The sequence below is a fragment of the Periplaneta americana genome, chromosome 13 (assembly GCF_040183065.1).
Source record: "Periplaneta americana isolate PAMFEO1 chromosome 13, P.americana_PAMFEO1_priV1, whole genome shotgun sequence".
Taxonomy (NCBI): Eukaryota; Metazoa; Arthropoda; class Insecta; order Blattodea; family Blattidae; genus Periplaneta; species Periplaneta americana.
Genome location: NC_091129.1, coordinates 136,844,720 through 136,866,446, shown reverse-complemented (window position 1 = coordinate 136,866,446; position 21,727 = coordinate 136,844,720). Strand labels below are relative to the sequence as shown.

At 38.1% G+C, this 21,727-nt stretch overlaps 1 protein-coding gene across 1 annotated transcript in view; it reads left to right on the top strand.

Annotated features, from left to right (window-relative positions):
* Positions 1-21,265, top strand: part of zld (zelda) — a 30,420-nt gene extending 9,155 nt beyond the window's left edge. Inside the window, exon 2 of the mRNA XM_069844327.1 lies at positions 17,553-21,265. Coding sequence (XP_069700428.1) covers positions 17,769-21,119 — 3,351 coding nt within the window. The 5' untranslated portion in view covers positions 17,553-17,768 and the 3' untranslated portion in view covers positions 21,120-21,265. The remainder of the gene's footprint in view (positions 1-17,552) is intronic.
* The last annotated feature ends 462 nt before the right edge of the window (positions 21,266-21,727 follow it).

Genomic DNA, 21,727 nt, shown 5'->3' with positions numbered 1-21,727 from the left:
TCACCGCGATAGTTCACATTACGCCCGCGTCTCCGCTCGCCTCGGTCGAGTTATAATAGAGTATATACATAAACTAAAACCCTAGCATAACGCTTGGTAAATTAGGGTAAAATGAGCAAAGAGAAATCCCGATCTGCGAAAAGCAAGAACGGATTCTGAATATCTGAGGAACAGATAAACCGATTTATTTATTTTTTTAGTTGATTATTTAACGACGCTGTATCAACTACGAGGTTCTTTAGCGTCGATGAGAATGGTGATGGCGAGATATTTGGCGAGACGAGGCCGAGGATTCGCCATAGATTACCTGGCATTCACATTACGGTTGGGGAAAACCTCGGAAAAACCCAACCAGATAATCAGTCCAAGCGTGGATCGAACCTGCGTCCGAGCGCAACTTCAGACCGGCAGACAAGCGCCTTAACCGACTGAGCCACGCCGGTGGCTTCATTTATTGTAATGATCATGGCTATTTACATGAAATTCAGATCACTCAACACTTTCTGATATCAGATAGCAAACATATGAAAATAAGCTTGATTGTAAAAGCTCTTCGAAGTTTATGGATTTTTGTGAAATATACAATATGGCCCAGAACAAAGTATACGGAAATTTGATTATATTGCATTCGCAGCTCACTGTCATTGAGAAAATATTATTGGCGCCATTGTTAATTGTTACATTAGTTGTTGCTAAAGAAGACTGTGAAAAAGACATAAGGTTTGTTCAAGCACGGTTCAGAACGGATTCTGATATCTGTGCCAACGTGCTTTATAATTCCTTCGGAACGAGTGCAATTTGTTCTCGATTAAAGCAGGACCTGGGAATTCTGAAATCTGACGCATACGCATATTTAATCTGGGGTTGAGGTTAAAATGCTTCAAGACTGAGCAGGTTAAAATGATAAAATAGTCGATCATGAGTGATTTGGAAGGTTATAGTGATATATTTTATGACGAATTAAGATTGGAAGATGAATACAATTTTAATTTGAGAAGAAACTCCGAAAGCAGTGAAAGAACAGTTCAAGAAACGTTCCAACAACGTAAAATCCCGAACTAGTTCTGAGAACGTACTCATCTAGCGCATGCGTCGAAAGATGCTCGGTATTACTTCATAACGCATTCTGAATTGTTTGCTGGAACAAACCTATTATCAAAATGGTACCCATCCAAGAAAAATAATTTCTCGTAGAGCATTATTTTCGTTCATACTAGTTGGTTGAGGTGGCGGAACTAGTGTGAAAGCCGATGTGAACTTTATGGAGAGGAGTTTAATAAAGATCCACCATCAAAGCGGACGATATTACTCTGGATGAGTAAATTCAGGCGAACTGGCTCAACGCAAAGGAAGCAGTGGGATGAGAAAAACAGCTACAGACAATGCACATATTAATATGGTATTTGACAAAATCGTGAATTCTCCTAAGAAAAACCAGCGACGGATTCCCAAGGAATTAAATCTGAAGAGAACGTCAGTTCAACGAATGATCCATATATACGGCTGCATTTTCGTACCCCACTGTTTGCAAGCACGTGATTTCAATCAGTGGCATCTGTTTTGTGCTCGGACTCTTAAAAAATGTGTATCAAAATAAACCTATTTGCATCTTCAGGAGTGTTACGAAACGTGTGTAAGTTTAAGGGGAAGTTTTAACAATATGTATACAGTATATTACAGGTTGATGAGTTTCTCAATTAAATTTTAAGTTCTTTAGTTTCGGTATACTTATTCTGGGTCATACTGTATATTTCACAAACTTGTACAATTACAGTAAATACAGTAACAAACGAAACAGTTACTAGAGAAACAAACTGAACATGCAGAAATAATCTTCAAGCCTTCTGGACGCGTTACTCGGCTACAACAGTCACAGTTTGCAGTGCATGCTCTCAGCCGAATCATTCTGCCTCATCACCGGACGCGACAGCTCATCCTCGGCGCATGCGGATGTCAGTGCAAGAATTCACGAACTTCCCTCAATTAGAACTTTATACCAGCAGTTTTTTCGCTGTCCATATCCGTTACATTTTCAAAATGTATTCTCGCACCCCGTCAGAAAGCGTTCTGATATGTTTTATTTCAGTGTAGTGGCGAAAGAATTAAATTTGTTTGTAACCATCCATAATAAAAATGTGTGTACTATGTTAGGAATTTACAAGGACAATACATTGCACAACATTATAAATATGCGTAATTTCCTATAATAGTGTTATCGTCTCGCATGGTATATACGTGGTCTAACGTAGGGTTGCCAACTTTCATTTTGGAGACAACCGGACATTTTCATAAAACAAAATGCTGTTATTATTTGCATAAATGATATATTATCTGACTTTTTCTTAAACTCATTTATTTATTATTATTATTATTATTATTATTATTATTATTATTATTATTTAACGTGCAGTAGTAGCAAAAAAACCGGACCGACCCTTGTAGCTGATTTCAGAGCCTTGTTCACTCGGAGCACGATAGACTGGTAACCAAGACTTTCGTGGTTCGAATCCTGCCTTGGACGGAAACTTTTTTTTGTTCCTTATTCAAATTTATTCCCAATACTTATCGACTGCAGCGATATTTTACTACTTAATTAATTTATTATTCCCAGAACATGAATTTTACCAGCAATCGAAAAGTATTGGGAATAAATTTGAATAAGGAACAAAAAAAAGTTTCCTTTCCAGGCAGGATTTGAATCACGGAAGTCTTAGTTACTGGTCTATCGTGCTCTGGAGTGAACAAGGCTCTGAAATCAGCTACAAGCCGGTTTTTTTGCCACTACTGTACATTTAACTATGTATTTAGGGTCAACACTACATTCTGGTAGTCCACCGGTGAAGTAACGAGTAGCATGTTTGACTGTGCAACGAGAGAGCCCGGGTTCAAATCCTGGTAGAGACAAGTTAACTTGGTTGAGATTTTTTCGGGATGAGCAAATTCTTGGTAACTTTCGGCGCTGGACCTTGGACTTATTTCGCTGACATTACGACCTTTATTTCACCCAGATGCTAGGTAATAATCGCAGTTGAAGCATCGTAAAATAAACTAAAAATATAAGTAATAATACGTACCGCTATAGGAAAATATAACTGCATGCACATTTCCGTTGAGCCCGGGACTTTGAATTCAGTAAGCAGTGCTGCTTGCAGATTTGCTGGAGGTTTTAATCTTGGAGTTATTTTATTTTCTTCTCCGATTTTGCAGCTTTAACAAGTTCTTTTTCATTGCTGGTTTCCAGAAATTTTGCAAATTCTGCATATTTCATACTATAATTAAAATGCACAAACAATCCATCTTTCATCATTTCTCCTTGTCTGTTCCTTTCATTGTTCCAAATATTTTGCATCACACTGAAACGCGTTTAACAAATGCATTTGATGGTGGCACTCCTAGAACATCTTGGAATCCGGTGTGACTTAGTGGATAGAGCGTCAGCACGTAGAGCTGAAAACCCGGGTTCGAATCCCGATGCCGGAGAGAATTTTTCTCCGCTCCACCGATCCTTCATCATATGATAACACAGAATTCCTGCAGGGAAATATCATATGTAATTCGGTACATAGTTATAATATGATATGCGTATATAATCACTTAGTGATTTAAGACGGCGCTTATTCCGTCGGATCCCGGCCACTTAGTCACTCGTAATGAGTGCACCTCAGCACATTAGTGTGTTGGACATTGTGCCACTGTCACACATCTGTGACACAGTGCATGAGGGTTGGCCACTAAAGGGAAAACAAAGAGATGGAGCTTAAACTGAGACGATTCAATCCGACATCGGAATTTGAATCCGGTGTGGCTTCGTGGATAGAGCGTCAGCACGTAGAGCTAAATACCCGGGTTCGAATCCCGGCGCCGGAGAGAATTTTTCTCCGCTTTACCGATCCTTCATCATTATGATAACGCAGAATTCCTGCATGGAAATATCATATGTACTATACTTCCGTACGTCGCTATAATATTATTCCATTCGCCAAAGCAGGTAAACTAGAAAAAATATCTCAGATGAAAGTTTGTTTTCAGTGTGTCAAAAATATTTTCTCTACATTTATTTTACCATTATCCCGACATCAATGTCATTAAAGTTCGGTACAGATTTATTTATAAACAATTTGAACAGGTGGACTTCGACAAACGGTGAAAAATTATAATGTAAATTGCCTTGATTTTTGAAGTCATCAAGAGAAATTGCGTCCAGTTTTGTGGATTACAGAAGCTGCGTTATCTGTTTACCTTTCCTGAGTCATCAACATATCTTGTCTTTAAATAAGTGATAACAGCTATATACGTACTGACCACAGCTCAAAGTTTACCATTGCATCGGATACCACGCTCAGAATATATTCGATCTCCCGACGTTATGTTGACTTTATTTTATTATGAAATTAATATACAGTAATGGCAGTGGTGATGGTAGAAGCAATGATTGTAGTGGTTTATTTTACGAAGCTCTTAATAACGCTGATAGTACAGTATAGTGATAATGGTAGTATTAATTATGATATAGCATACTGCAGAATTGCATTTATTTTTTTAATACTCAGTCTAATAAAAGAACACAGAGATGGAACGTATTTTAGGAATGTGGAAGTCAGCTTTATTTCTTCAGAGGTACATCCTTCAATGGACCATGAGTACACCGCAGTCTTTATTTTGTTGTGACACCCGCATTCTCCTTCCTGTTTTGTCCTCGAATGGGAGTCCGAATCGAGGCACTGATGCGATAATTGTATAGTAACTTGACTGACTGGCTTTATGAGGGTTGGACCCAAGACGGGTCCGTACATTTCTAGCACGCGTTTACCCATTGTTCGCCCTATATATGCGATGACTGTCCAATTCAGACAGGTGGGCTGTGTCGTATTCGTGAATCCGACGCCGAAAGCTGGGCAGTTGTCTCAGCTCCTGAGTACTATAGCAACTTACTCGGAGAGAGATCTCTTAATGAATTTACGGCATAAGGCCCTGGGCTTACATAAATAACCTTCTGGAATGCGTTATTTGTAACCCCTTGAAAATTCATCGTCTGCGGCCGGTTTGAGTATGGTACCATTAGAAGTCATAGGACACCTTAAAGTTACATTATTATTATTATTATTATTATTATTATTATTATTATTATTATTTTTCTCTCCATCTTTGTTCATATTTCGCGCTGGATGCCTTATCTACTTCCCTTGTCTTCCAACAGAGGGCAGTATCTTACTTATTTACTTACTTACTGGCTTTTAAGGAACCCGGAGGTTCATTGCCGCCCTCACATAAGGCCACCATTGGTCCCTATCCTCAGCAAGATTAATCCAGTCTCTATCATATCCCACCTCCCTCAAATCCATTTTAATATTATCTTCCCATCTACGTCTCGGCCTCCCCAAAGGTCCCTCCAGCCTCCCAACTAACACTCTATATGCATTTTTGGATTCGCCCATACGTGCTACATGCCCTGCCTGTCTCAAACGTCTGGATTTATTGTTCCAAATTATGTCAGGTGAAGAATACAATGTGTGCAGTTCTGTGTTGTGTTACTTTCTCCATTCTCCTGTAACTTCATCCCTCTTAGCCCCAAATATTTTCCTGAGCACCTTATTCTCAAACACCCTTAACAGAAAGCTACAAATTACATCACACAGTATTGTGTGCACTCATAGTTGAGTTCTGGCGTCTTGTCAGCTCATTTGAGTTGTGTGGATATAAAAGGAAAAATTGTGACGGTGTCGTGTATAGTTCCTGGGGTAGCTCAATCGGTAGAGCGTTCGCGCGCTAAGCGAAGGGTCCCGGGATCGATACCCGGCTCCGGAACAATTTTTCCTTGAAATTATTCAAACCTGCTTTACAGGGAGCTACTACCTGAAAGCCAGATTTGTATAACCCTTTAAACTATGTTCCTCTCTCAAAGTGAGAGTCCAAGTTTCACAACCGTAAAGAACAACCGGTAATATAACTGTTTTATAAATTCTAACTTTCGGATTTTTTGACAGCAGACCGGATGATAAAAGCTTCTCAACCGAATAATAACAGACATTTCCCATATTTATCCTATGTTTAATTTCCTCCCGAGTATCATTTATATTTGTTACTGTTGCTCCCAGGTATTTCAATTTTTCCACCGTACAGAAGGCTGGTCTGTTCCCGAAAAATTGCTGATGGTATGAAATGTAATGCTTAATGTATATAGAATTGCGTAAGATGCTGATCGTGGCCCTTTGTAATTCTTATCATTAGCCTGAATAGACCCTTAAGTCCATATACAGCTCGACCAAGTTAAGTCTGCGAGCCGAGAGGGGAAGTTGGAGACAGTTCTGTAGGGAAAGAAGGCGGTAACGAGAGGAGACCAGTACAGTCTCATATGACAGCAAAGTTTTCTTACTGCGCTTCAGTTCATAGAGCGGTAACAATTTAAGACGCTTTGAAATAGACTGTACTTCTACTTCTGCTTGACAGTGAGATTTGGCGTTCTGATTGGCAAGCGTGGGCGTAGGAGAGAAAGTTGCATGAAGGGGGAGGCAGCGTAACTGTTGCCTTTATCTGAAGACAAGGACAACAAATGCGTGCGCTCCATAGTGTATTTTAAACGATGTGCACACGTTGAAATGTGAGCGTCAAGTGACCTACGTGGCAACTGTGTTTTGCCTCTACATTCCATCCCGATATCTCCACTCGCATACTTGACTTGGACGAGCTGTAGACTAGAGTTACCAGACGTCCGGAAAATCCCGGACTTGTTCCACATTTTAACCTTGTGTCCAACGTCCCGGGGAAATTTATGAAAAATCTTGAGTGTCCTACATTTGAGAAACAAATACTCATTACTCAGTTTTAAAATGTATTGGCGACTTGTAAAGAACAGAATTAGCCGCAACCCATCATGGAAACAAGGTTATCGTCAGAGATCATAGTCATTCAATAGTCCTTGAATCTTGGCAGTGGACGAAACATGTCGCAACAGTGCAATGTCAGACAAGTGTTTTAGTTGGGATGAACTTGAATGCTAAAGTATATAATGTTCAAATTGTGTTCAATTTTTCAATGAAAAAGCATTACAATAGGTGATGTCATTCAATAGTCCTTGAATCTTGGCAGTGGACGAAACATGTCGCAACAGTGCAATGTCAGACAAGTGTTTTAGTTGGGATGAACTTGAATGCTAAAGTATATAATGTTCAAATTGTGTTCAATTTTTCAATGAAAAAGCATTATAATAGGTGATGTAAAGAATTGTTGTGATCATGTGTGTGATTTGAACCAATTTCTGCAACAACAAAATTCTGCCCTTCAAAAGTTGTCTTGCAAATGAAGAGTCCACTGCAAGAATGATGGATGTCACTTTCTTGTCGAAAATGAACCAAGACTGTCAATGCAGAGCTTAGACATATAGAATGTACAGAGAGAGTTATATGGCATTAACACTGATAGTAACCTAGATGTTGATACAGCGTCGTAAAATAACCCAATAAAATAAAAAAAAAATAAAAAAAATAAACACTGATAGTCATTGTCCAGTAATGATCGGAAAATCTCAGTCAAGCTTTGAGCACTAACCATTTCAAACTTTCAATTGCTTCTCCTGCAAAATGTATTCCAAATGACATCCATCATTCTTGCAGTGGACTCTTCAATCGTTAATGGATTAAGTGTTTCAGTAGTAGCATGTAATTCTTACATCCATCTTGCACGTGCCAATTTCAGGATTACTTTTTGCAGATGGATTGTGCTATAGGATCATTTGCCATTGTAGGTAATTCTGAACTGCTGAAACTAGTGGAGTATTTCTATCCTATTCCTGCACACAACGCTAATGTTTGGGTTTTTCACTGCTCTCAGCACTGTGGATAGCCGGAAGGACTCAGTTCAATGTATTGTTTCAGTGAGGTATAATTTTAAAAACTTCAGTTGTGTAGTTCATCATCACATTATTTCAAAGAACATTTTGTTCATCAGAGCAGTATAAAATTGGTGAGGTTCATTGATAGTTATTCTTTATACATACATACATACATACATACATACATACGTGTTCTGCCCATGGCAGGTCTTTCACTGCAAACCCAGCATTCTCCAACTTTTCCCATTTTCTGCCTTCCTCTTAGTCTCCGTATATGATCCACATATCTTAATGTCGTCTATCATCTGATATCTTCTGCTGCCTCGAACTCTTCTCCAGTTCACCATTCCTTCCAGTGCATCCTTCAGTAGGGAGTTTCTTCTCAGCCAGTGACCCATCCAATTCCTTTTTCTCTGTCTGATCAGTTTCAGCATCATTCTTTCTTCACCCAATCTTCCCAACACAACTTCATTTCTTATTCTGTCTGTTCACTTCACACTCTCCATTCTTCTCCATATCTACATTTTAAGTGCTTCTATTCGTTTCTCTTCACTTCGTCGTAATGTCCATATAATGCCACACTCCACACAAAGCACTTCATTAGTCCCTTCCTTAGTTCTTTTTCCAGACGTCCGCAGATGCTCCTTTTTCTATTAAAAGCGTGTATTTGGATATTTTAAGGAAATATGAAATGTATGTATGATACATACTTTTAGTGGTATTTTATATTTTTATGTTAAAGTTTCCTACATTATCCTAAAATGCCCTACATTTTCGTATAATATCCTACATTTTGAACCATTGTCTAACGGCCTTCGAATGCAATCCTGTTTAAACATATAATTATATCTGTTGTATATCACTCAGGTCAAAGTGGGGTGAACTGTACGAACGTCAATCCCTTTTATAGGTATAATATATCACCATCTTCGGCCCTCTCGTCACCTAGCATGCAGAATGTGCAATTGAGCTAAGGTTATTGTCGCCTAGCAGACCAATCTTGCATAGTGTGGCGTAAGGAGGCAACCAGTAGCTTATCATATGCAAACAAGTTATCTGTATTTTAACGCAATACTCTCATAACTACGCATTTACATTTTCTCCTCATCGAAAGCTTTTATTTCCAACCTCGAAGTTGATGACTTCATTTTTCTTGTCATGGGTGGACAGAATATCTTTGATTATGAAATAAATATTATCTTTATCATTGCGAATGCGTACAAATAATTGAGCGGAAAGAGAGAGACACTAGTGATGGAATGCCATTGAGCTCAAGTGAAATTTTGAATAGGGTAGGGAGAATTCTTAAAAATATTGTATGAAAGTACAGGGATTCTGAAAAAGTCGTAATTATAAAATAAGTATCAAGTACCGTATAATATGTCGTTATTGTGAGAATTGTAACCACACTATAAAGAATCTCACCCGCCGTAAATACAACTGTGTTAAAGTTACATATTTTCCAGCCTGTGATTAGTTCTTAATAGTTTGGCTTCATAGAATCCCTAATAAGTCCGAAACTATTCTATACCATTCCATAGCCCTATTTTATATTAATATGGGATTATGAGTATCAAATTGACGGGTCAGTTCAAAAGGAAAACATCTCAACATTTAAAGTTTTGAAAAAAAAAACTGAATTTTAAAGCTCCATGTTGCTGTGAAAAATCCAAGTGACACATTCTAATTTGAAACATAGTATAGAGCGTTCCAGCGGTAAGTACCGGTTTATTCTTCGGCCGCTGGGCGGCACGGTGCTTGAGCGACTGCCAGCAACCGGGCTCTTAAACTCACCGCGCTTCACCGAATTAAAACTTACATGCACACTTACTAACCATATTATGTTGTATTTAACATTAATATTATACGGTATGTTATATTAATCACAGAATTTTATACTGACCCTCATGACAATAGCTGCTGGGAGTGTTGACCATTTTGCGCTATACAGAGTGAACATCGCCGTATAAAAACATCGATCACATTCATGAGCTCCACTAAACGACATTTCGTATAAGTTGAGAGGATGCGAAAGCTTTTCTTTCCCCTTCTACTTGCCCTGAGTCCGTCACTAATAGAGATTGTAGCTGTTACCTCTTATACCTGCATCCCCCCCCCCAAGCTGTGCTCACAAGAAAATAAAATATTAAATAAAGTACATAAGTAAATATAAAATACACCCATACAGATGTTTGACAATTACATGTTTGAGTATATTTTAGTGCCGTTGTTACAATATTTTCAACTAATTATTTAAAGTAAGGAATGTTGGTTTGTATTATGAAGTCAGGGGGGGTGTGACGCAGTGCACATGTATACCACAGAGTAGTAACTAGCGGTGAAGAAAACATCTGCTGTCAATAGCTTTTTAATGTGCCAGTTGATTTGAACAGCAATACAAATGAAACACAAACACTTAGTGTAGACTTCCGAAATATACGTAGATTACTGGCACGAATTTTAAATAATGAAATTTGTCACTGTGTTGAAAGTCAATTAGTTGAACGTTTGTGAAATGGACAGTAGCATCTTCTCCTTCACTGATGGTGGAGAGTGTGAGTAGAGACGAAAGGCCTACCAATTACACTGATTTGTATAATTGCGTCACGAATGTTATCTTTCAGTTGTTCAACTCTGAGAGGATTATTTGCATTCACTGTTTTTTAGTGTTCCCCATAAATAAAAATCTAAACAGTGTTAGGTCTTAATATATATTTTTTTAATTTAATATCGAAGATAACGATTAAGTAAAAATATACCTAAGTGCCTGGGAAAAGCGACATAAGTCAGTTTCCACAAACCTTTTTTGATAATTTATTGACAACTTACACTGGTTTATGTCGATTTGATTTTTTTCTGTATGAATTATTGTAATGGGAGAAATACTTATGTCTCTTTTTCCAAGCGAGCAGATGTTCCGTAAGTTGTCAACAAATTATCAAAAAAGGTTTGTGGAAACTGACTTGTGTCACTTTTCCCAAGCACTGCAGATATATTTCTTGAAGAAATAGGTGAAAGATCTCAGACTATGTTGTTGAAGTAGGTCTTTTAAACATTCCAGTAAAAGAATCATGTAGATATTTAATTAATTGTATATTTTATGTAAATGCTTTACGGTTGCAAAAATTTGGTATTTTTACAGGTAATTAATTATTCGTTATTTTAATATTCTGAATAATATTTTATAAAGTGTAATGTATGTATATTACGCGTGAAAAATTTTGTTCATTTAGCTTTTATAGTAGCTCAGATATAAAAGAATTGAATTTCACTAAATTTTTGCAGGCCGGTCGTGTACCTCCCCCCTTAAACATGTATCATGTTAAGAGCTGTTCAAAATATCGACCGCCATGATCTCTACAGATTCCAGTAGACACAAATGGAAATGGTTTGCAAGTCCTATGATAATCGCGATGTAATTTTTTTCATTGATGAAGCAACATCTAAGGAAAGCATAGAAAAAATTTGAAATAAACATCTTTATATATAAATTTATAAGGCATTTGTATTGAAATTCTACCTTGTAATATAAAATTTTCTGTGGACCCTTTATCCCGTCAGGGGACTTCGTGACCCACCGAAAGCCCTCTCAGAACCCACCAGTGGATTGAGAACGCCAATCTCGAACCATTATCAAGTCATGTACCATGTGATGACAGGAGAACGAGTCAGCACCAGAAAACGCTAAGAAAAAAATCATTTCTTGGCCGAATTTTTTGAGGAAGAAGATTGTGACTGGAGAGAGGAAAACGGAAGAATCTCGAAAAAAAAAACCCTCGCAGATTTGGCTTCCTCCACCACGAAAATTATGTTCGTCGGAGCCTTTGATTGGACGCGGGCTCATTTGTATACGCCTTATGTGCTGGTCTGAGTCACCAAGACGGCTGCGTACACGTATAATTTTTCATATGATTTGCTTTTGGCACAAATTGAGTCGATGTCAAATTGGCATATCCACATGATTGAAATATAAACTGGGAGTAGAAAAAGAGTTGTAACCATAACATTTTACTAAATTCCTATTTCGTACAAAAGTTTAAAATTTTGGTCTCAGTAACAGCTGTGATATCTCTTCATTTAAAATCAAAGCACATGTGAATTCCTATGCATTTAGCTTAAGTTTCCGGCCGATGCGATGCGATCATGCGCCCGGCTCTTCTCATGACGCGCCACACCTCCCCGATACGCAACAAAGCACCGCAGGGAACCCGAGACCTCAGCGGATATAAAAATAAGAGCGTGTAAATCTCCTGACACTTCACAGCTGGAGCTGTAAGCCTACATCACAGTCACTTGTTAAAACTTTGTGTGCTAGTCTTGGATTCCAAACCTTTGCGTAACGATAAGGACTCAAAATCAGTGTCAGTCGGTAAAGAGACAGTTGCAAGAAGTCCAGAAGTATTCTCAATTTACTGTTTTACTCGCATTTCCCATGTGCATTTCGCAGGGGCAAAGCTAAGGTGTAAATACTGGGTATGCTGAAAAAATCTGTTTACCTTGCATCTTTTTTGTACGGTAGATGTTTCTTGGCTTTTCTATCAAAATCTTTCCTGACACAGACCCACAAGATGATGATGATGATGATGATGATGATGACCACTCATTTTCACCCCCATACAGAATACAGGTATAGCAATATACGGTGACTTGTCTCAGAGCATCCTGTTGTGTTGTATTTTATTGTATTGTATTGTATTTATCAATATTCCATGGTATTCATACATGCTTACAGCTAGAATATGGAACAAGTCAAAAAACTTAATCTATGCTAATAATAAATCTGTAGCCAAAATTTTTCTGGTAATTTTCGATTTTCTAAAAATAATTGGTGTTAACATGTATAATTAACCATCCTGAAACCGAAAATCGCTTTTTTTTTTTTTTAATTTTTGTTAATATGTCTGTCTGTCTGTCTATGTTTGTTACCTTTTCACGCGATAATGGCTGAACCGATTTCGATGAAAATTGGAATATAAATTAAGTTCGTTGTAACTTAGATTATAGGCTATATGGCATTCAAAATACGTTATTTCAAAGGGGGGTTATAAGGGGACCTGAATTAAATAAATCGAAATATCTCGCTTATTATTGATTTTTGTGAAAAATGTTACATAACAAAAGTTTCTTTAAAATGATTTCTGATAAGTTTTATTCTTTGAAAAAGTTTGATAGGACTGATATTTAATGAGATAAATGAGTTTTAAAATTAAACTAACTGCCATCTAAGGCGGTGTATTGAAATAAAAAACAAATGACTTCGTCTATAAGGGGCCTTGGACACAACAATCGAAAGCTATGAAACATAGCCTACAGACAATGTTTCTGTGTTTGTATGAAGTAATATAGGAAGCTAAATTAACCGACTTGTATAATTATTTATTATTTCATCATTGGAAAGTGTAGTTTCTCTGGATGGACATAATGTTATAATGTTATTACATTAACTTGTGAGTGAATTGAGGACAGGTAAGATTAAAATAGCTTCTTATGCACAGAAAACTTGATAGGTTATTCTGTATATTCATTTCCTGTATTTCTTAAAATAATTTTTATGAACATATTCATTTTTATCTCAGAGAATTAACGAACAACGAGAGTGTATTGATTTAGTATGCAGTAATAGTACGTTAGCTTAGCAATCCATTATTTTATAATTCAAATTTTAACTATGCTCAATTGAATCGTGTTAAAATACATAAAATATATATGCAATAAATGAAATGCAAAAAAATTGGGTAATGAGCCAAACAGATTATGTTGCGCTGTTGTAAAAGCCGTTCCTCCTGAGATTCAAGAGCTCCCACAACAAATTAAAAACTTTCTAATTCGAGTACATCCGTTATCAACACACTTTTTACATAATATAATATAATCTAATATAAACATAATAATAAATCTGTAGCCAAAATTTTTCTGTTAATTTTCGCTTTTCCAAAAATAATTGGTAATAACAATTAATAACATGTTAAAGGAATTGTCATTGCACCAAATGAGTGGTCTCTGTATCAAAATGATCGCATTTTAATATTTTAAATACAATTTAAACTAAGTAACATATTAAACGATTTATCCTTCTATCAAACACGAATGTTCCCTGGATCAAACGTCCTATTTTAATTATGCAATTACTTTATATTTATTTGTAACGGGTGCAGCGGAGCGCACGGGTACGGCTAGTACTATTATAAAATCTTAATTTATAGTCACAGTCTAGATGAAATATATACAGACGAGATTTACAATATAGTCTACTAGTACAACACAAAGTTTTAGTATCAATTTCATGAAGTGTTATTGAATGTCATGAATTCACCATAAGAATAGAAGGCGTGAGAAATTAGGTACTTCTTTAATTTGGCCCTAAATAATTTTATCTTTTGAGTTTCATTTTTTATATCGATAGGGAGGCTATTAAAAATTTTTACTGCCATATAACGCACTCCTTTTTGATAGCACGATAGACTTGCCGATAGAAAATGAAAGTCATTTTTTGACGTGTATTTATGTTATGAACTGTTGAATTAGTTACAAAGTTTTCACGATTACCATACGAAGATTATTGATGAAAAAAATATACTGACGAGCCATGGGCATTATTTGTAGTTTTTTGAAAATTAGTCCTACACGATTCCCTAGATTTGGCACCTACTATTATTCTAATTACTCTTTTTTGCAATAGAAATATATTGTTACTATCTGTGGAATTTCCCCAGAATATTATTCCAAAACTCATTACCGAGTGGAAGTATGCAAAGTATATTTTTTTAAGGTATTGATATTTACTATCTTTTGCATAGATCTAATAGCAAAACAGGCTGAATTTAGTTTGGGGGTAATTTCTTTAATATGATTTTTCCAGTTTAACACATCGACTAGCCAAAGATATTTCTTATACCATGAAAGTTGAAATTTTCTATTTTGTCTTCATCCACTATTTCAATATGTAAATGTAGTGTCATCTCGTATAGGCTATTTGTAAGCTCATTTTGTTTCATACGGTTTCTCTTTTAATTCTGCAAATACAGACGTGGACAAATTATTAACAAAATGCTTACAATTTTGCATATTTCTATCATTGCAGTAGATAGAAATATGCAAAAATGTCAACTGTACTCTAAATTGAAGAGTCAAATTTTGTAAAAATATATAATACAAATCTTCAATTTTACTAATAAGTGTAAATATGCAAAATGTCAACTGTAGTCCAAATTGAAGAGTCTAATTTTGTAAAAACATGTAATAAAAATCTTCACTTTTGCTAATAATTTGTAAATATGCAAAATGTCAACTGAAGTTTTGCTAATAATTTGTAAATATGCAAAAATATCAATTGTAGTCTAAATTTTGTGTGTCTTCAATTTGGAAATACGCAAAGATGTCAACTGTAATCTAAATTGAAGAATCATATTTTGTAAAAAAAATATATAACAAAACTCTTCAATTTTGCTAATAATTTGTCCACGTCTGTAGTGATCTCGGTGCTCTCTCAGTATGAGCCATTTTACACAGGATTAGTATCTAACACACGCGCATGCACTTTGATTAAACTAACACTCAACAATGCAGCGCAATCACAGAAAACCAATACAGCGCGGCTAGTCCCGCATCCTGCTACTGAATCGTAGCGAATCGAAATCCCCTATACATCGGCCTTCTCTCAAGCTGCGAGTGCAGCTGCCAATTTAATATATGGAAGGATGGGAGTGAAACCAAATGTTGCGGTACATCTTATTACTAGAGACGAGAATTCCATACAAATGCATGTTTTTATTCGAACATAGGACATAGCTCAAACTTAGTACTTATCCATTTCATTACTTTCTGGTTCCAAATATGTGTACTTTTTTCGTGTATATTTGCATGTTTTGGCGTTTTTGGGGATAAAAACATGCATAATGCATATTTAAGCAGTTTTTAGCTTAATATGCATATAATATATATTATTTAGTTTAAATGCGTGGTTTAATGATTTTGAGTGGACATCTCAGTTTCTCGATTTTATCCCCCTTATTTTAGGTTCAGGAATCAGGAGTGAAGAAGGAAAAGAAAGAAAGAACTAAATGACAGAAAAATGTTTATTCAAGTTTGCATCTATAACTTCTTGCGATGTAGAGAGGTCATTTTCTGCCGACAAAAACATATTGACTGACAAGCGCAGAAACCTCACACAAACCACTTTAGATATGTTGTTAACTATGCAAAAAAGTGACGTTAAATAAGAAATTTGGAACAAAAATGAAAGTGCATATTTTCATGTATTGTCCGCTTGTTCGTGCATGTTTCATAGTTTGATAGTGCATGAATGCATGGATATTTTTGGATTTTATAGTGCATGAAATTCTCGTCTCTAGTTATTACAAATTTATACTGTTATTAGATTATAATTTTTGGGGAGGCTAAGCCTCAAAAACCTCTTAAGAGCTTCGTCACTGCATTTCGCCATGACTTTGTACGCCAATTGAAACTAAATGTAGATATGTGATGTTCACTGAATACTTGCTGAATTAGTGCCTGAAATCACAGGTCTGATTACGACGAAATCCCACGCGAACGTTTCTCACCTAATGAACGAGCTCACTGATGCTAGATTGACCAATGAGAATCGAATTACATTAATGCAGTAGTTAAAAGCATGCTGCTGCTCAAATTAATAACTGATAATTTTCTCCTCCTACATTCATTTGTATCGTCTCTACTTTGTTATCAGCGAACACGTCAGACTCGCAGTCTCAACATGCAAGAATAATTAATTACAATGTTTCGCAATTCAATTAAACATTCAAATATTTTTACTGGTTTATTTTACAACGCTTTTTCAACTGCTATGGTTATACAGCATCTGAATGAGATAAAGATAATGCCAACGAAATGAATCCAAAGACCAGCGCCAAAAGTTACCCAGCATTTGGTTTTAATGGGTTGAAGGAAAACTCCGGAAAAAAAAATCAACCAGTTAACTTGTTCCAACCAGTATTTGAACCCGGGCCCGCTTGTTACACGGTCAGGCACGTTAACAGTTACAGTCATGGACTCTTCAAAATTATATATAAGTAATGACAAAATAGTTCAAAAGTACCTCAAATATTAAGTTGTTTTTATTCCAAGAAGCCTTTAATGTTCAGTGTTTAATTTTTAAGAATGCAGGATTAATTGCTGACATGAGAAACATATCCTCGAGTACCATACATTTCTAACGATATACTTAAAATCTTTAATAATTTTTTTCTGTAATTTTATTAGTGCTGTCAATTTAAATGTCACATTAAGAAAAAGACAAAAAGTCTAGATTTTTGTAGTCGATTTTGTGTACTATATTTTCTAATTTTAAAGTAATTTATTTCATAATGTCATTAAAACGGTTTAACAGTTTTGATTACCGATATGTATTTGTTTAAATAAAATTTTGCGGAGGTTGCTTGAATATTTTTAATAGAAAGTCGTACTTGTATGTGTGTACCATTACCTAATTTCGTATATTCAAATTTACTCCGCTCCTTTTATCGTGAGTTGTAAAGGAGAATACAACAGGTCTTTTTTGTTACTGGTTGGAAGGTCATACCTGACGACATCGGACATAGACCAGTTTTCAATGAAACTTCAGATGTTACTGAACTAGATCTTTCTCGTTAAAGATTATAATAATTGTTTATAAATATATACAATAGTAGTTTGCGTGTAGCAATCTGGTTTCCCGTATGATAATTTTGGCACTTTGTGTTCGCAGGTAATGCTGTCAGTAGCAGGTGCTGGGAAGCAAGTGGAAATAGTGCAAAGTGTTTTGCTGCTAGTGACAATGGATAGACATTCGTCATCCTGATACAAGTTACCATTGACTTACGCTGCAGTGAAAATCATTCGTTATTGTTTGCGACAAAGAATATAGATATTTTTATAACATATATGTCGGGGCACCTCGGTGCAAGAACAAGGGGCCATAGCTATGGCACATAGTGGTGTGCAGCAGGAACATCACTGCAAGACTTGCGGATTATACTTCGACAGCGTTCAGTCGCTGGATGTGCATCTACGATATCACAAGGAGAACCTGCTCATAAAGTGGGGGAATCCTTCAGATGAGACCAACAACAATAATGCATCTTCCAACAAGCAGAGAGGCGGGATCACGACTGCACCGGCAGACTCCAGTGACAGCATGATCAAGACCGAAACGGGGCGTCCGACGGGGGGCGGAAGCCCGCAGCCCAACTCCTACAACCACCCCCCGACACCCAGCAGCTTCAGCAGTGCGCCGTCACCCTTCCAAGATCCGTCGGCCCAGAGGTTTTCCCCCAAGACCTCGACAGGCTACACTCTAAGCGAGAGGACGCCTCCTCAGCAACAAAACGGAGCTCTGAATCCGTACCAGCAGTACGGCAACATCATACCAACCAGCAGTGAAGCCAGTGGCTTCTTTGTGGATAGTGGGAACAATTCAGGGTACATTTTAGGCTCAGGTGTAGACTTCCCTTCGTCATCTTCCAGTGTGGACAATCACAGAATATCTTCACCAAATTCAGTAACATCACCGTCTCCGTCGTCATCTATCGGTCCTGTTGTTACTTCTTCCGGTATGTACCGATATCATCCTTATCATCAACCACAGACATCGACGAGCCAAATGTACGTACCTGATCGTAACAATGGTGTGACGTCTTCTGGACCATCTCCATCGTCATATCAACCTCCGTCTACGCCGAATCAGTGTGACAAATGTGGTTTTGTGTGCAACAGCAGTTCGGCTTTGATGGAGCACCTCAGCTCTGCACACCCCTCAGCACCATCGCCTTCCTTCATTAATAATCAGATGCGGTTCCAGCAGGAATCAATGTATCAGAACTTTCAGGGCAATAATGAAAGTCCAGACCCTGGTACACCCGTCGGTCAACAGAGTGGTGGTGGGAAAGTCAAAGACGAGCCAGCAGCAGAGATACTAGACTTGGACTCTCACAAAGTTCATCAAGTGTACCATCCTGAAGAAGAAGCAGCAGCAGCAGCTTTAAGGGCTGCAGCTGGTGAGAGTAATAACAGAGGCGGGAATCCCCATTCTGTGTCTGCCATGCTCTGGGGAAATATGCAACAACATAACCCCACGTCTTCCACGACACCACCGGGATTTCAATGTGTGACATCACAAGAAGGTATGACAGTTCCTCAGCAACAGTCCATGACATATCAGCGGGCAGGATATCCTCACCACATAGTGCCAGTTCCTGGGCAAGTGATGCATCCTCATCATCTTCATCACATATCTTCCGTTCCTAACAACATCCCAACATCTAGTCTTCCTCCTCCAGGCCCAATGTCTTCCACATCTCCTCACCAGCACAAAAATGGACCTACTATGTCGCAGGGTTCCCAGCAGCAAGGTAATCAGACTTGGAAATCTAACGAAGCGAGAAGGCCGAAAACGTATAACTGCTCCGCCTGCAATAAGTGGTTTACTAGTTCTGGCCATCTCAAGAGACACTACAACACAACGCTACATAAAAACGCTGTGAAGCAGAGTGGGGCACCCGACCCCGCCACCCAGCCAATCAGCAATCACCACCATCCCGGTCGTGCGGCACCCGATATTCCAAGCAGTTCTAGGGGAACTCCTACAGGAGAATCGCACGTATCTCAGCCAAGTCCAGTGCCCGGCGGCTTAGGCCCTTCCCTTGTGTCTCTGGCTGCTGAAGAATCTTCGAGAAGTGACGATGCGAGCAGTAATGGAAACTTCGGAAGGATCACACCGTCGCTACAACATAGCAGTCTTCTGCAACCTGCCGGCCAACAGCAAGGGAGTCCCCCAAACCTGATGGCAGGTCCCTCGATAACAGCGGAGGCACAAACGGGGGGCCTGCAGTTTTTAACCACCTCCAACTTCAACAGCGAGAACAACTTGGTGCACGACCCTTCCAGTTCCGTCCGTACATCTCCCACTCCACAGGCGCCACCCGAGGCAGTATTACACCACCCACTAATGCACCCCCAACATTCTTCCCAGCACCATTACATGTTGGGCCAAGTGGTTTCACCCCAGCAGCCCCAAACACATCACCTTATCCACCACCCCATCCCTCAGCACCAATCACTTCACCCTTCCCGACATCCTACACCACCTTCTACGCTCCAGATGACGAATCTCGGAGAGATGTATTCCCCAAACGCACAGCCCCCCCACATTTCTATGCTCCCACAACACCAGCAAATGCTGCCGGATTCTATCAGCAGCAACCACCACATAACTATTTCTGGTAATTGCAACAACAGTGGTGGTAGCGTGTCCCCGCTCAATGCTCAGGATGAACAGCAGTTCCTATTGTCTATGTCATCCTCGTCACAGCAGGATAACCAACCGCTGCCGAGTTTCGCTCATATAGGAAATAACCCCTTCGTGGCAAACTCTGTGAACGGCTTTGGTGGATTGACAGCAGTATATCCGGCGGCCTCATCGCCCGGTTATTCCTTGGTGAGCTCGGGACCGACCACAACAGCAGTTGACAATGTGGGGGGGCTCTTGAATGGTGATAACATAACACACAACCAACATTTACTGACAACAATGAAGCAAAGTGACGCGTACAATAATAATTCCTTCTGGACCAGTAACTTCGAAGATCAAGGGAGTCTTCTTGACGACAGCAATAGCAATGCACTTCCATCAGACTCGAACGGAAGTGGCGGTGGAGATGAAAATATATCACCGGCGACAACTCCAGACTGTACAACTAACGGTGATCATGAGAAGTCCTTACAGAGTGTAATAGATGATATGAAGAATGAAGATGATATTTCCAGTACTGGCACAGAAGACATATCTGCAAAAGTAATTAACAACAACAATAACGTAAAAAATATCACGAATAACAATGGAGTCATTAATAAGAATTCAGTTTTCCAGTCTATGTCCATATCAAGGGGTGATCTTCATAAATGTTTAGATTGTGACAAAGTATTCAATAAAGCCTGTTATCTCACTCAACACAACAAGAGCTTTCACTCTGGACACAAACCGTACAAGTGTGACCGCTGCGGAAAGAGGTTCACTGCGGAATACATGTACCTCCAGCATTTAAGCAAACATGCAGGTGAAAAGCCATATAAGTGTGAGATATGCCCTAAACAGTTCAATCATAAGACAGACTTGAGGAGGCATATGTGTCTCCACACGGGTGAAAAACCGTACGCCTGCCATGTATGTGGGAAGGGATTCATACGCAAGGACCACATGCTGAAGCACTGTGAAACGCATCGCAGAAAGAATGCTCACCTCACTAACATGCCAGTGGTTTCAGCCATTGCCCAGTGAAAGCCATATGTAATTGTGACCTGAAGATGAATTTAGAGACTAGTTGTATGGATTTTTAATATGGCTTCATAGAAATGCTGAACGAATGCTGTAAGTCTCCTATTTTATGTTCCTGTTAAATTCATTGTGAATATAATTTTCTTAAGTGATGTATTGTGAAGGTTGTCTTTATATGTGGTACAAAAAAACCTGCTATTTAACTATGAAGACAGGTTTCAAGGCTGTACATCATTTTTACTGTACTCCTCGGTTCTTGGAAGTGGCGCATTATGGTTTATTTGTTCCTGGAGTGATACTGTATTCTAAATGATGTCAATTGTTAAGATATTCACTAAATTGTTACATAGTATTGTTTTGATTTAATTCGGAGATGAGTTGTTGACTGCAATAATAATGAATCTATATATATGGAGAGTAAAAATGTGAAAGTTTTCGAAGGTTTATAATAGGCATCAATCATATCAATCCAATGTACAGTTTGTGAACCGTCTTGTTCACATCTCATCAGGCCTAAATTTTATGCGGATAAGCTTCCAAATTTTACACATGTATTTGGTTCATGTCCCAATGTAATATGAGATTACATTATGTAAGATAAGATTTTTATA